Consider the following 12,732-nt stretch of genomic DNA (forward strand, 5'->3'; position numbering starts at 1 on the left):
CTAGTGGTTAGAGCAGGTGACCTAGTGGTTAGAGCAGGTGGCCTAGTGGTTAGAGCAGGTGGCCTAGTGGTTAGAGCAGGTAGCCTAGTGGTTAGAGCAGGTAGCCTAGTGGTTAGAGCAGGTAGCCTAGTGGTTAGAGCAGGTAGCCTAGTGGTTAGAGCAGGTAGCCTAGTGGTTAGAGCAGGTAGCCTAGTGGTTAGAGCAGGTAGCCTAGTGGTTAGAGCAGGTAGCCTAGTGGTTAGAGCAGGTAGCCTAGTGGTTAGAGCAGGTAGCCTAGTGGTTAGAGCAGGTAGCCTAGTGGTTAGAGCAGGTGGCCTAGTGGTTAGAGCAGGTAGCCTAGTTAGAGTATTGGGCCAGTAACCAGCAGGTAGCCTAGTGGTTAGAGTAGGTAGCCTAGTGGTTAGAGCAGGTAGCCTAGTGGTTAGAGTAGGTAGCCTAGTGGTTAGAGAGTTGGGCCAGTAACCAGCATGTAGCCTAGTGGTTAGGGTGTTGGGCCAGTAACCAGCAGGTAGCCTAGTGGTTAGAGTGTTGGGCCAGTAACCAGCAGGTATCCTAGTGGTTAGAGTGTTGGGCCAGTAACCAGCATGTAGCCTAGTGGTTAGAGTGTTGGGCCAGTAACCAGCATGTAGCCTAGTGGTTAGAGCGTTGGGCCAGTAACCAGCATGTAGCCTAATGGTTAGAGTGTTGGGCCAGTAACCAGCAGGTAGCCTAGTGGTTAGAGCGTCGGGCCAGTAACCAGCATGTAGCCTAGTGGTTAGAGCGTTGGGCCAGTAACCAGCATGTAGCCTAGTGGTTAGAGTGTTGGACTAGTAACCAGCAGGTAGCCTAGTGGTTAGAGTGTTGGGCCAGTAACCAGCATGTAGCCTAGTGGTTAGAGTGTTGGGCCAGTAACCAGCAGGTAGCCTAGTGGTTAGAGCGTCGGGCCAGTAACCAGCAGGTAGCCTAGTGGTTAGAGCGTTGGGCCAGTAAAGAGCAGGTAGCCTAGTGGTTAGAGCAGGTAGCCTAGTAGTTAGAGCAGGTAGCCTAGTGGTTAGAGCAGGTGGCCTAGTGGTTAGAGCAGGTAGCCTAGTGGTTAGAGCAGGTAGCCTAGTGGTTAGAGCATTGGGCCAGTAGCCAGCAGGTAGCCTAGTGGTTAGAGCGTTGGGCCAGTAACCAGCAGGTAGCCTAGTGGTTAGAGCATTGGGCCAGTAACCAGCAGGTAGCCTAGTGGTTAGAGTAGGTAGCCTAGTGGTTAGAGCAGGTAGCCTAGTGGTTAGAGCAGGTAGCCTAGTGGTTAGAGAGTTGGGCCAGTAACCAGCATGTAGCCTAGTGGTTAGGGTGTTGGGCCAGTAACCAGCAGGTAGCCTAGTGGTTAGAGTGTTGGGCCAGTAATCAGCATGTAGCCTAGTGGTTAGAGTGTTGGGCCAGTAACCAGCATGTAGCCTAGTGGTTAGAGTGTTGGGCCAATAACCAGCATGTAGCCTAGTGGTTAGAGTGTTGGGCCAGTAACCAGCAGGTAGCATAGTGGTTAGAGTGTTGGGCCAGTAATCAGCAGGTAGCCTAGTGGCTAGAGTGTTGGGCCAGTAACCAGCAGGTAGCCTAGTGGTTAGAGTGTTGGGCCAGTAACCAGCAGGTAGCCTAGTGGTTAGAGCGTTGGGCCAGTAACCAGCAGGTATCCTAGTGGTTAGAGTGTTGGGCCAGTAACCAGCAGGCAGCCTAGTGGTTAGAGCGTTGGGCCAGTAACCAGCAGGTAGCCTAGTGGTTAGAGTGTTGGGCCAGTAACCAGCATGTAGCCTAGTGGTTAGAGTGTTGGGCCAGTAACCAGCAGGTAGCCTAGTGGTTAGAGTGTTGGGCCAGTAACCAGCATGTAGCCTAGTGGTTAGAGCGTTGGGCCAGTAACCCGAAAGACTGCTAGATCGAATCCCTGAGCTGACAAGGTCAAAATCTGTCCTTCTGCCCCTGAACAAGGCAGTTAACCCCACTGTTCCTAGGCCGTCATTGTAAATAAGAGTGTGTTATTAACAGACTTGCCTAGTTAAATAAAGGTTAAATAAAAAATGTATTAATTTAAAAAATCCTAATAACTCCTCCCTCCTCCTCTCTCGGTTCCTCCTCCTCTCTCGGTTCCTCCTCCTCTCCCGGTTCCGCCTCCTCTCCCTGTTCCTCCTCCCCCCCCCCCCCTCCTCTGCTCTCTTCTGATTCATGTACATTTGAGTCATTTAGCAGACGTTCTTATCCAGAGAGACTTACAGTAATGAGTACAAACATTTTCATACTGGTCCCCGAGTGGGAATCTAAACCCACAACCCTGTCGTTGCCATGCTCTACCAACTGAGCCCTAAGGGACCCCCTCCTCAAACTCAATCCCTGTCGTTGCACCCTGCTCTACCAACTGAGCCCTAAGGGACCCCCTCCTCAAACTCAACCCCTGTCGTTGCACCCTGCTCTACCAACTGAGCCCTAAGGGACCCCCTCCTCAAACTCAACCCCTGTCGTTGCACCATGCTCTACCAACTGAGCCCTAAGGGACCCCCTCCTCAAACTCAACCCCTGTCGTTGCACCATGCTCTACCAACTGAGCCATAAGGGACCCCCTCCTCAAACTCAACCCCTGTCGTTGCACCATGCTCTACCAACTGAGCCATAAGGGACCTCCTCCTCAAACTCAACCCCTGTCATTGCAAGCACCATGCTCTACCAACTGAGCCATAAGGGACCCCCTCCTCAAACTCAACCCCTGTCGTTGCAAGCACCATGCTCTACCAACTGAGCCATAAGGGACCCCCTCCTCAAACTCAACCCCCTCTCATCTTCCTCCTCCTCTCTGTCTGTAACTTGAGTCAATCAAGCTTCTGGACACTGAAGGTGATAAATACCCTGGGTATCAACCTATCAGGGTTCAGTCTTCTGGGTATCAACCTATCAGGGTTCAGTCTTCTGGGTATCCACCTATCAGGGTTCAGTCTTCTGGTCTTATTTAAAACAGGCCTCACCAGGAGTTACAAATCTGTACACCTGCAGCGCCAACACTCAGCAACGATCAGCAAGACAAATGACAGGAGGTGAGAATAAATCATCAAGCAGCCAACGTGGGGTGGATGAGGAGAGGAGAGGAGAGGAGAGGAGCTCCACAAGGCTCTTACCTCTGTTTATCTGACCACTACAAGTTTAGAGAGGAGGCACTGCAGACGATATCTCTCTCAGGTCATTTCATCTCCCTATTTCTCAAGCTGTCCTCCTGCCTGTGACAAAGTCCCACGACTGCAGTGCCAACCCCCTGGGAAGAGAAGAGACCACAGCCACTTCTCCTCACCAACGCCGTCGGCTCCCAGGGCTGGCGGACACATAACTCTAGCTTAATTAAAAGGAGAGTTTAATCTCAGATGGAAACGGGCTGGGGACTCTGGGATATCCGGGAAGCTGGATGGCTGTCCATAGGGAAGCACATTAAAGATATTTAAACTGAGATGAGGAAGAGGAAATCACTAGTAACACTTCGGAGGGTGTGTAATAGGGGGGAGGACGGAGGGTGTGTAGTAGTGGGGAGGACGGAGGGTGTGTAATAGGGGGGAGGACGGAGGGTGTGTAGTAGGGGGGAGGACGGAGGGTGTGTAATAGGGGGGAGGGGGGAGGGTGTGTAGTAGTGGGGAGGACGGAGGGTGGGTAGTAGGGGGGAGGACGGAGGGTGTGTAGTAGGGGGGAGGACGGAGGGTGTGTAATAGGGGGGAGGACGGAGGGTGTGTAGTAGGGGGGAGGACGGAGGGTGTGTAATAGGGGGGAGGACGGAGGGTGTGTAGTAGGGGGGAGGACGGAGGGTGTGTAATAGGGGGGAGGACGGAGGGTGTGTAATAGGGGGGAGGACGGAGGGTGTGTAATAGGGGGGAGGACGGAGGGTGTGTAGAAGGGGGGAGGACGAAGGGTGTGTAATAGGGGGGAGGACGGAGGGTGTGTAATAGGGGGAGGACGGAGGGTGTGTAATAGGGGGGAGGACGGAGGGTGTGTAATAGGGGGGAGGGGGGAGGGTGTGTAATAGGGGGGAGGACGGAGGGTGTGTAATAGGGGGGAGGACGGAGGGTGTGTAACAGGGGGAGGGGGGAGGGTGTGTAATAGGGGGGAGGACGGAGGGTGTGTAATAGGGGGGAGGGGGGAGGGTGTGTAACAGGGGGGAGGACGGAGGGTGTGTAATAGGGGGGAGGACGGAGGGTGTGTAATAGGGGGGAGGACGGAGGGTGTGTAATAGGGGGGAGGACGAAGGGTGTGTAATAGGGGGGAGGACGGAGGGTGTGTAACAGGGGGAGGACGGAGGGTGTGTAATAGGGGGGAGGACGGAGGGTGTGTAATAGGGGGGAGGGGGGAGGGTGTGTAATAGGGGGGAGGACGGAGGGTGTGTAATAGGAGGGAGGACGGAGGGTGTGTAATAGGGGGGAGGACGGAGGGTGTGTAATAGGGGGGAGGACGGAGGGTGTGTAATAGGGGGGAGGACGGAGGGTGTGTAATAGGGAGAGGGTGTGTAATAGGGGGGAGGACGGAGGGTGTGTAACAGGGGGGAGGACGGAGGGTGTGTAACAGGGGGAGGGGGGAGGGTGTGTAATAGGGGGGAGGACGGAGGGTGTGTAATAGGGGGGAGGACGGAGGGTGTGTAATAGGGGGGAGGACGGAGGGTGTGTAATAGGGGGGAGGACGGAGGGTGTGTAATAGGGGGGAGGACGGAGGGTGTGTAACAGGGGGAGGGGGGAGGGTGTGTAATAGGGGGGAGGACGGAGGGTGTGTAATAGGGGGAGGGGGGAGGGTGTGTAATAGGGGGGAGGACGGAGGGTGTGTAGTAGGGGGAGGGGGGAGGGTGTGTAACAGGGGGAGGACGGAGGGTGTGTAATAGGGGGGAGGACGGAGGGTGTGTAATAGGGGGGAGGGTGTGTAATAGGGGGGAGGACGGAGGGTGTGTAATAGGGGGGAGGACAGAGGGTGTGTAATAGGGGGGAGGACAGAGGGTGTGTAATAGGGGGGAGGACGGAGGGTGTGTAATAGGGGGGAGGACAGAGGGTGTGTAATAGGGGGGAGGACGGGAGGGTGTGTAATAGGGGGAGGACGGAGGGTGTGTAACAGGGGGGAGGACGGAGGGTGTGTAATAGGGGGGAGGACGGAGGGTGTGTAATAGGGGGGAGGACGGAGGGTGTGTAACAGGGGGGAGGACGGAGGGTGTGTAATAGGGGGGAGGACGGAGGGTGTGTAGTAGGGGGGAGGGGGGAGGGTGTGTAATAGGGGGGAGGACGGAGGGTGTGTAAAACCCCAGACCCCACCTCACACCCCACCTCAGACCCTACCTCCTACCCCAGACCCCACCTCACCGCAGACCCTACCTCCTACCCCAGACCCCACCTCACCGCAGACCCTACCTCCTACCCCAGACCCCACCTCAGACCCTAGTAGAGAGAGAAGAACGTCAGAAGAAACACAGTAGAGAAGGAAGTCAGGAGAAACACAGTAGAGAAGGAAGTCAGGAGAAACACAGTAGAGAGAGAAGAACGTCAGGAGAAACACAGTAGAGAAGGAAGTCAGGAGAAACACAGTAGAGAGAGAAGGAAGTCAGGAGAAACACAGTAGAGAAGTCAGGAGAAACACAGTAGAGAGAGAAGGAAGTCAGGAGAAACAGTAGAGAGAGAAGGAAGTCAGGAGAAACACAGTAGAGAAGTCAGGAGAAACACAGTAGAGAGAGAAGGAAGTCAGGAGAAACACAGTAGAGAAGTCAGGAGAAACACAGTAGAGAGAGAAGAACGTCAGGAGAAACACAGTAGAGAGAGAAGGAAGTCAGGAGAAACACAGTAGAGAAGTCAGGAGAAACACAGTAGAGAGAGAAGGAAGTCAGGAGAAACACAGTAGAGAGAGAAGAACGTCAGGAGAAACACAGTAGAGAGAGAAGGAAGTCAGGAGAAACACAGTAGAGAGAGAAGGAAGTCAGGAGAAACACAGTAGAGAGAGAAGGAAGTCAGGAGAAACACAGTAGAGAGAGAAGGAAGTCAGGAGAAACACAGTAGAGAAGTCAGGAGAAACACAGTAGAGAACATCAGGAGAAACACAGTAGAGAACATCAGGAGAAACACAGTAGAGAAGTCAGGAGAAACACAGTGGAGAACATCAGGAGAAACACAGTAGAGAACATCAGGAGAAACACAGTAGAGAAGTCAGGAGAAACACAGTAGAGAAGGAAGTCAGGAGAAACACAGTAGAGAGAGAAGGAAGTCAGGAGAAACACAGTAGAGAAGTCAGGAGGAACACAGTAGAGAAGAACATCAGGAGAAACACAGTAGAGAGAGAAGAACGTCAGGAGAAACACAGTAGAGAAGTCAGGAGAAACACAGTAGAGAAGAACATCAGGAGAAACACAGTAGAGAAGTCAGGAGAAACACAGTAGAGAAGAACATCAGGAGAAACACAGTAGAGAGAGAAGAACGTCAGGAGAAACACAGTAGAGAAGTCAGGAGAAACACAGTAGAGAAGAACATCAGGAGAAAGCTCTGTCACCATACAGGGAGGGGAAAAGCAATGCACCCTTGTCTACATCGACACTTCAAATGGCTCCCTATTTGCTATGGACTCTGGTCAAAAGCAGTGCACTTCATAGGGTGTAGGATGCAGCCTTGTGATATGCAGCAGCCTCTCATTCCTGAGAGAAGAGGTACAGAGAGAGAGAGAGAGAGAGAACTGCTGCATATAGCTGCTATGTGACTGGACTGTAATGGAGAGGTACTTAAACAACACTGAGTTGCTTCAATGGCTCCCTGGGAGCATAGCAGAAATTCTCTTTCTTTTAATTCTTCGTCTCCACTGTTTCACATGATCTGAGTCAGAGCTCTCTTTATTCAGAATGTGTCTTCATGGTGGGACGGACAGGAAATGGCTGTAGGCTAGTAAAACTATGAATTTAAAGTGCCAAAAGATGGGCTGTTGTAGTCAGTGCCCCAGTCTTTCCCTGGTCTTTGTTCTCATTGCTTCAGTTTTCATCTCCTCTTTGTTCCCATGTTCATCCCATCATGTAGCCCAAGACAGATTGAAAACCATCCTAGGGTTTGGTTCATTCTAGGAGAGGAAGCCATGAGCCCAGAAGCCAAGAGTCAAGTTCACAGCAGAAAGCACCAGTCTAACAACACACATTCTATATAGTTATAATGAGGAGTCCAACGGTACAGTTCTAGATGAGGAACATCAAGTCATGTGCACCAGCTTGGGCCTTTTACTGGTAGGGAGAGAGGGAGGGAGAGAGAGGGATGAGAGAGAGAGAGAGAGAGAGAGGGAGGGAGACAGAGACAGAGACAGAGCGAGAGCGAGAGCGAGAGAGAGGGAGAGAGAAGTAAGGAGGGCTGGAGGGAGAGAGATTGGTGGGGGGGAGAGGGAGAAGTAAGGAGGGCTGGAGGGAGAGCGTGAGAGATGGAGAGAGCGAGAGAACGGTGGAGAGAGAACAAAGTAGGGAGAGAGAGGGTAGAGGAGGGAGAGAAGGCTGTAGTGGACTGGAAGGAGAGAGGGCTAGAGGGAGAGAGAGGGTAGAGGAGGGAGAGAAGGCTGTAGTGGACTGGAAGGAGAGAGGGCTAGAGGGAGAGAGAGGGTAGAGGAGGGAGAGAAGGCTGTAGTGGACTGGAAGGAGAGAGGGCTAGAGGGAGAGAGAGGGTAGAGGAGGGAGAGAAGGCTGTAGTGGACTGGAAGGAGAGAGGGCTAGAGGGAGAGAGAGTCTCTTTACCGTTCTGTGTGAGCTTGGTGGAACACACCAGGGTTGCTATCTGGAAGGAGTCCTTGCTGATGGTACAGTTGCCCAGGTTGTGTGTACCCTTCCCTGTAGTGGACAAACCCTTCTCCTCCAGCTCCACCTTGGTAGCAGGCAGGTTCAGGTACAGAGACGAGTCCTCCAGCTTCTTAGCCTCCGCCTGGGGGTCGTACAGAATTACACATACACATATACCTGGTCCGTGGTGTTACATGACCTGTATAGGATGAGGTGGTGTTAAATTACCTGTATACGATGAGGTGGTGTTATATTACCTACCCTGTATACGATGAGGTGGTGTTATATTACCTACCCTGTATACGATGAGGTGGTGTTATATTACCTACCCTGTATACGATGAGGTGGTGTTATATTACCTACCCTGTATACGATGAGGTGGTGTTATATTACCTACCCTGTATACGATGAGGTGGTGTTATATTACCTGTATACGATGAAGTGGTGTTATATTACCTACCCTGTATACGATGAAGTGGTGTTATATTACCTACCCTGTATACGATGAGGTGGTGTTATATTACCTGTATACGATGAAGTGGTGTTATATTACCTACCCTGTATATGATGAGGTGGTGTTATATTACCTGTATACGATGAGGTGGTGTTATATTACCTACCCTGTATACGATGAGGTGGTGTTATATTACCTACCCTGTATACGATGAGGTGGTGTTATATTACCTACCCTGTATACGATGAGGTGGTGTTATATTACCTGAATACGATGAGGTGGTGTTATATTACCTGTATATGATGAGGTGGTGTTATATTACCTGTATACGATGAGGTGGTGTTATATTACCTGTATATGATGAGGTGGTGTTATATTACCTGTATACGATGAGGTGGTGTTATATTACCTGTATATGATGAGGTGGTGTTATATTACCTGTATACGATGAGGTGGTGTTATATTACCTGTATACGATGAGGTGGTGTTATATTACCTACCCTGTATACGATGAAGTGGTGTTATATTACCTACCCTGTATACGATGAGGTGGTGTTATATTACCTGAATACGATGAGGTGGTGTTATATTACCTACCCTGTATACGATGAGGTGGTGTTATATTACCTGAATACGATGAGGTGGTGTTATATTACCTACCCTGTATACGATGAGGTGGTGTTATATTACCTACCCTGTATACGATGAGGTGGTGTTATATTACCTACCCTGTATACGATGAGGTGGTGTTATATTACCTACCCTGTATACGATGAGGTGGTGTTATATTACCTGTTTACGATGAGGTGGTGTTATATTACCTACCCTGTATACGATGAGGTGGTGTTATATTACCTACCCTGAATATGATGAGGTGGTGTTATATTACCTACCCTGAATACGATGAGGTGGTGTTATATTACCTACCCTGTATACGATGAGGTGGTGTTATATTACCTACCCTGTATACGATGAGGTGGTGTTATATTACCTACCCTGTATACGATGAGGTGGTGTTATATTACCTACCCTGTATACGATGAGGTGGTGTTATATTACCTACCCTGTATACGATGAGGTGGTGTTATATTACCTGTTTACGATGAGGTGGTGTTATATTACCTACCCTGTATACGATGAGGTGGTGTTATATTACCTACCCTGAATATGATGAGGTGGTGTTATATTACCTACCCTGAATACGATGAGGTGGTGTTATATTACCTACCCTGTATACGATGAGGTGGTGTTATATTACCTACCCTGTATACGATGAGGTGGTGTTATATTACCTACCCTGTATACGATGAGGTGGTGTTATATTACCTACCCTGTATACGATGAGGTGGTGTTATATTACCTGTATACGATGAGGTGGTGTTATATTACCTGTATACGATGAGGTGGTGTTATATTACCTACCCTGTATACGATGAGGTGGTGTTATATTACCTGTATACGATGAGGTGGGGTTATATTACCTGTATACGATGAGGTGGTGTTATATTACCTGTATACGATGAGGTGGTGTTATATTACCTGTATATGATGAGGTGGTGTTATATTACCTGTATACGATGAGGTGGTGTTATATTACCTGTATATGATGAGGTGGTGTTATATTACCTGTATACGATGAGGTGGTGTTATATTACCTGTATACGATGAGGTGGTGTTATATTACCTACCCTGTATACGATGAAGTGGTGTTATATTACCTACCCTGTATACGATGAGGTGGTGTTATATTACCTGAATACGATGAGGTGGTGTTATATTACCTACCCTGTATACGATGAGGTGGTGTTATATTACCTGAATACGATGAGGTGGTGTTATATTACCTACCCTGTATACGATGAGGTGGTGTTATATTACCTACCCTGTATACGATGAGGTGGTGTTATATTACCTACCCTGTATACGATGAGGTGGTGTTATATTACCTACCCTGTATACGATGAGGTGGTGTTATATTACCTGTTTACGATGAGGTGGTGTTATATTACCTACCCTGTATACGATGAGGTGGTGTTATATTACCTACCCTGAATATGATGAGGTGGTGTTATATTACCTACCCTGAATACGATGAGGTGGTGTTATATTACCTACCCTGTATACGATGAGGTGGTGTTATATTACCTACCCTGTATACGATGAGGTGGTGTTATATTACCTACCCTGTATACGATGAGGTGGTGTTATATTACCTACCCTGTATACGATGAGGTGGTGTTATATTACCTACCCTGTATACGATGAGGTGGTGTTATATTACCTGTTTACGATGAGGTGGTGTTATATTACCTACCCTGTATACGATGAGGTGGTGTTATATTACCTACCCTGAATATGATGAGGTGGTGTTATATTACCTACCCTGAATACGATGAGGTGGTGTTATATTACCTACCCTGTATACGACGAGGTGGTGTTATATTACCTACCCTGTATACGATGAGGTGGTGTTATATTACCTACCCTGTATACGATGAGGTGGTGTTATATTACCTACCCTGTATACGATGAGGTGGTGTTATATTACCTGTATACGATGAGGTGGTGTTATATTACCTGTATACGATGAGGTGGTGTTATATTACCTACCCTGTATACGATGAGGTGGTGTTATATTACCTGTATACGATGAGGTGGGGTTATATTACCTGTATACGATGAGGTGGTGTTATATTACCTGAATACGATGAGGTGGTGTTATATTACCTGTATACGATGAGGTGGGGTTATATTACCTGTATACGATGAGGTGGTGTTATATTACCTGTATACGATGAGGTGGTGTTATATTACCTACCCTGTATACGATGAGGTGGTGTTATATTACCTGTATACGATGAGGTGGTGTTATATTACCTGAATACGATGAGGTGGTGTTATATTACCTGTATACGATGAGGTGGGGTTATATTACCTGTATACGATGAGGTGGTGTTATATTACCTGTATACGATGAGGTGGTGTTATATTACCTGAATACGATGAGGTGGTGTTATATTACCTACCCTGTATACGATGAGGTGGTGTTATATTACCTGTATACGATGAGGTGGTGTTATATTACCTACCCTGTATACGATGAGGTGGTGTTATATTACCTGTATACGATGAGGTGGTGTTATATTACCTGTATACGATGAGGTGGTGTTATATTACCTACCCTGTATACAATGAGGTGGTGTTATATTACCTGTATACGATGAGGTGGTGTTATATTACCTACCTTGTATACGATGAGATCATGCTCTCCGTCCCTCAGGGTCGTCCCATCGTACCTCATCAGCTTCACAAACGACAGGGCGAATATCTTCTCCGATTTGTCTTTGGCTGCAGGGGGAGGAAAGGATATAACCAGTTAGAGCCCCACTGAACCAGACAACCAGTTAGAGCCCCGCCCACTGAACCAGACAACCAGTTAGAGCCCCGCCCACTGAACCAGACAACCAGTTAGAGCCCCACTGAACCAGACAACCAGTTAGAGCCCCGCCCACTGAACCAGACAACCAGTTAAAGCCCCGCCCACTGAACCAGACAACCAGTTAGAGCCCCGCCCACTGAACCAGACAACCAGTTAGAGCCCAGGCCCACTGAACCAGACAACCAGTTAGAGCCCAGGCCCACTGAACCAGACAACCAGTTAGAGCCCAGGCCCACTGAACCAGACAACCAGTTAGAGCCCAGGCCCACTGAACCAGACAACCAGTTAGAGCCCAGGCCCACTGAACCAGACAACCAGTTAGAGCCCAGGCCCACTGAACCAGACAACCAGTTAGAGCCCAGGCCCACTGAACCAGACAACCAGTTAGAGCCCAGGCCCACTGAACCAGACAACCAGTTAGAGCCCCGCCCACTGAACCAGACAACCAGTTAGAGCCCCGCCCACTGAACCAGACAACCAGTTAGAGCCCAGGCCCACTGAACCAGACAACCAGTTAGAGCCCCGCCCACTGAACCAGACAACCAGTTAGAGCCCAGGCCCACTGAACCAGACAACCAGTTAGAGCCCAGGCCCACTGAACCAGACAACCAGTTAGAGCCCCGCCCACTGAACCAGACAACCAGTTAGAGCCCAGGCCCACTGAACCAGACAACCAGAACACAACACACATGAATCATACACTATCCCATCCTCAGTCAGGACACATAGGAGTCCAATAATCTGAACTGCAATAATTGTGTTGTATCCAGTCCATATGGCAGAGTGTAATTTGCACGACATCTTCGCTACACTATCCCCCAGGGAGAATGATGTCAGCACACTGTATATTCAGAGTGTATTTGCGCTACACTATCCCCCAGGGAGAATGATGTCAGCACACTGTATATTCAGAGTGTATTCTCACTACATCTTCGCTACACTATCCCCCAGGGAGAATGATGTCAGCACACTGTATATTCAGAGTGTATTCTCACTACATCTTCGCTACACGATCCCCCAGGGAGAATGATGTCAGCACACTGTATATTCAGAGTGTATTTGCGCTACATCTTCGCTACACTATCCCCC

The 12,732-nt window shown here is 49.4% G+C and overlaps 1 protein-coding gene across 4 annotated transcripts in view; it reads right to left on the reverse strand.

The window, feature by feature from the left end:
• LOC110513667 (dedicator of cytokinesis protein 1) overlaps positions 1 to 12,732 on the reverse strand; it is a 636,864-nt gene that overhangs the window by 472,995 nt on the left and 151,137 nt on the right. For all 4 annotated transcript variants that reach the window (XM_090228873.1, XM_090228870.1, XM_090228871.1 and 1 more), the window contains exons 17-18: positions 11,449 to 11,552; positions 7,709 to 7,892 (exon numbers count right to left, since the gene is read on the reverse strand). In XM_090228873.1, coding sequence (XP_090084999.1) covers positions 7,709 to 7,892; positions 11,449 to 11,552 — 288 coding nt within the window. The remainder of the gene's footprint in view (positions 1 to 7,708; positions 7,893 to 11,448; positions 11,553 to 12,732) is intronic.

The sequence above is a fragment of the Oncorhynchus mykiss genome, unplaced genomic scaffold (genome assembly GCF_057628025.1).
Source record: "Oncorhynchus mykiss isolate SJ-2025 unplaced genomic scaffold, ASM5762802v1 scaffold103, whole genome shotgun sequence".
NCBI classification, from domain to species: Eukaryota; Metazoa; Chordata; class Actinopteri; order Salmoniformes; family Salmonidae; genus Oncorhynchus; species Oncorhynchus mykiss.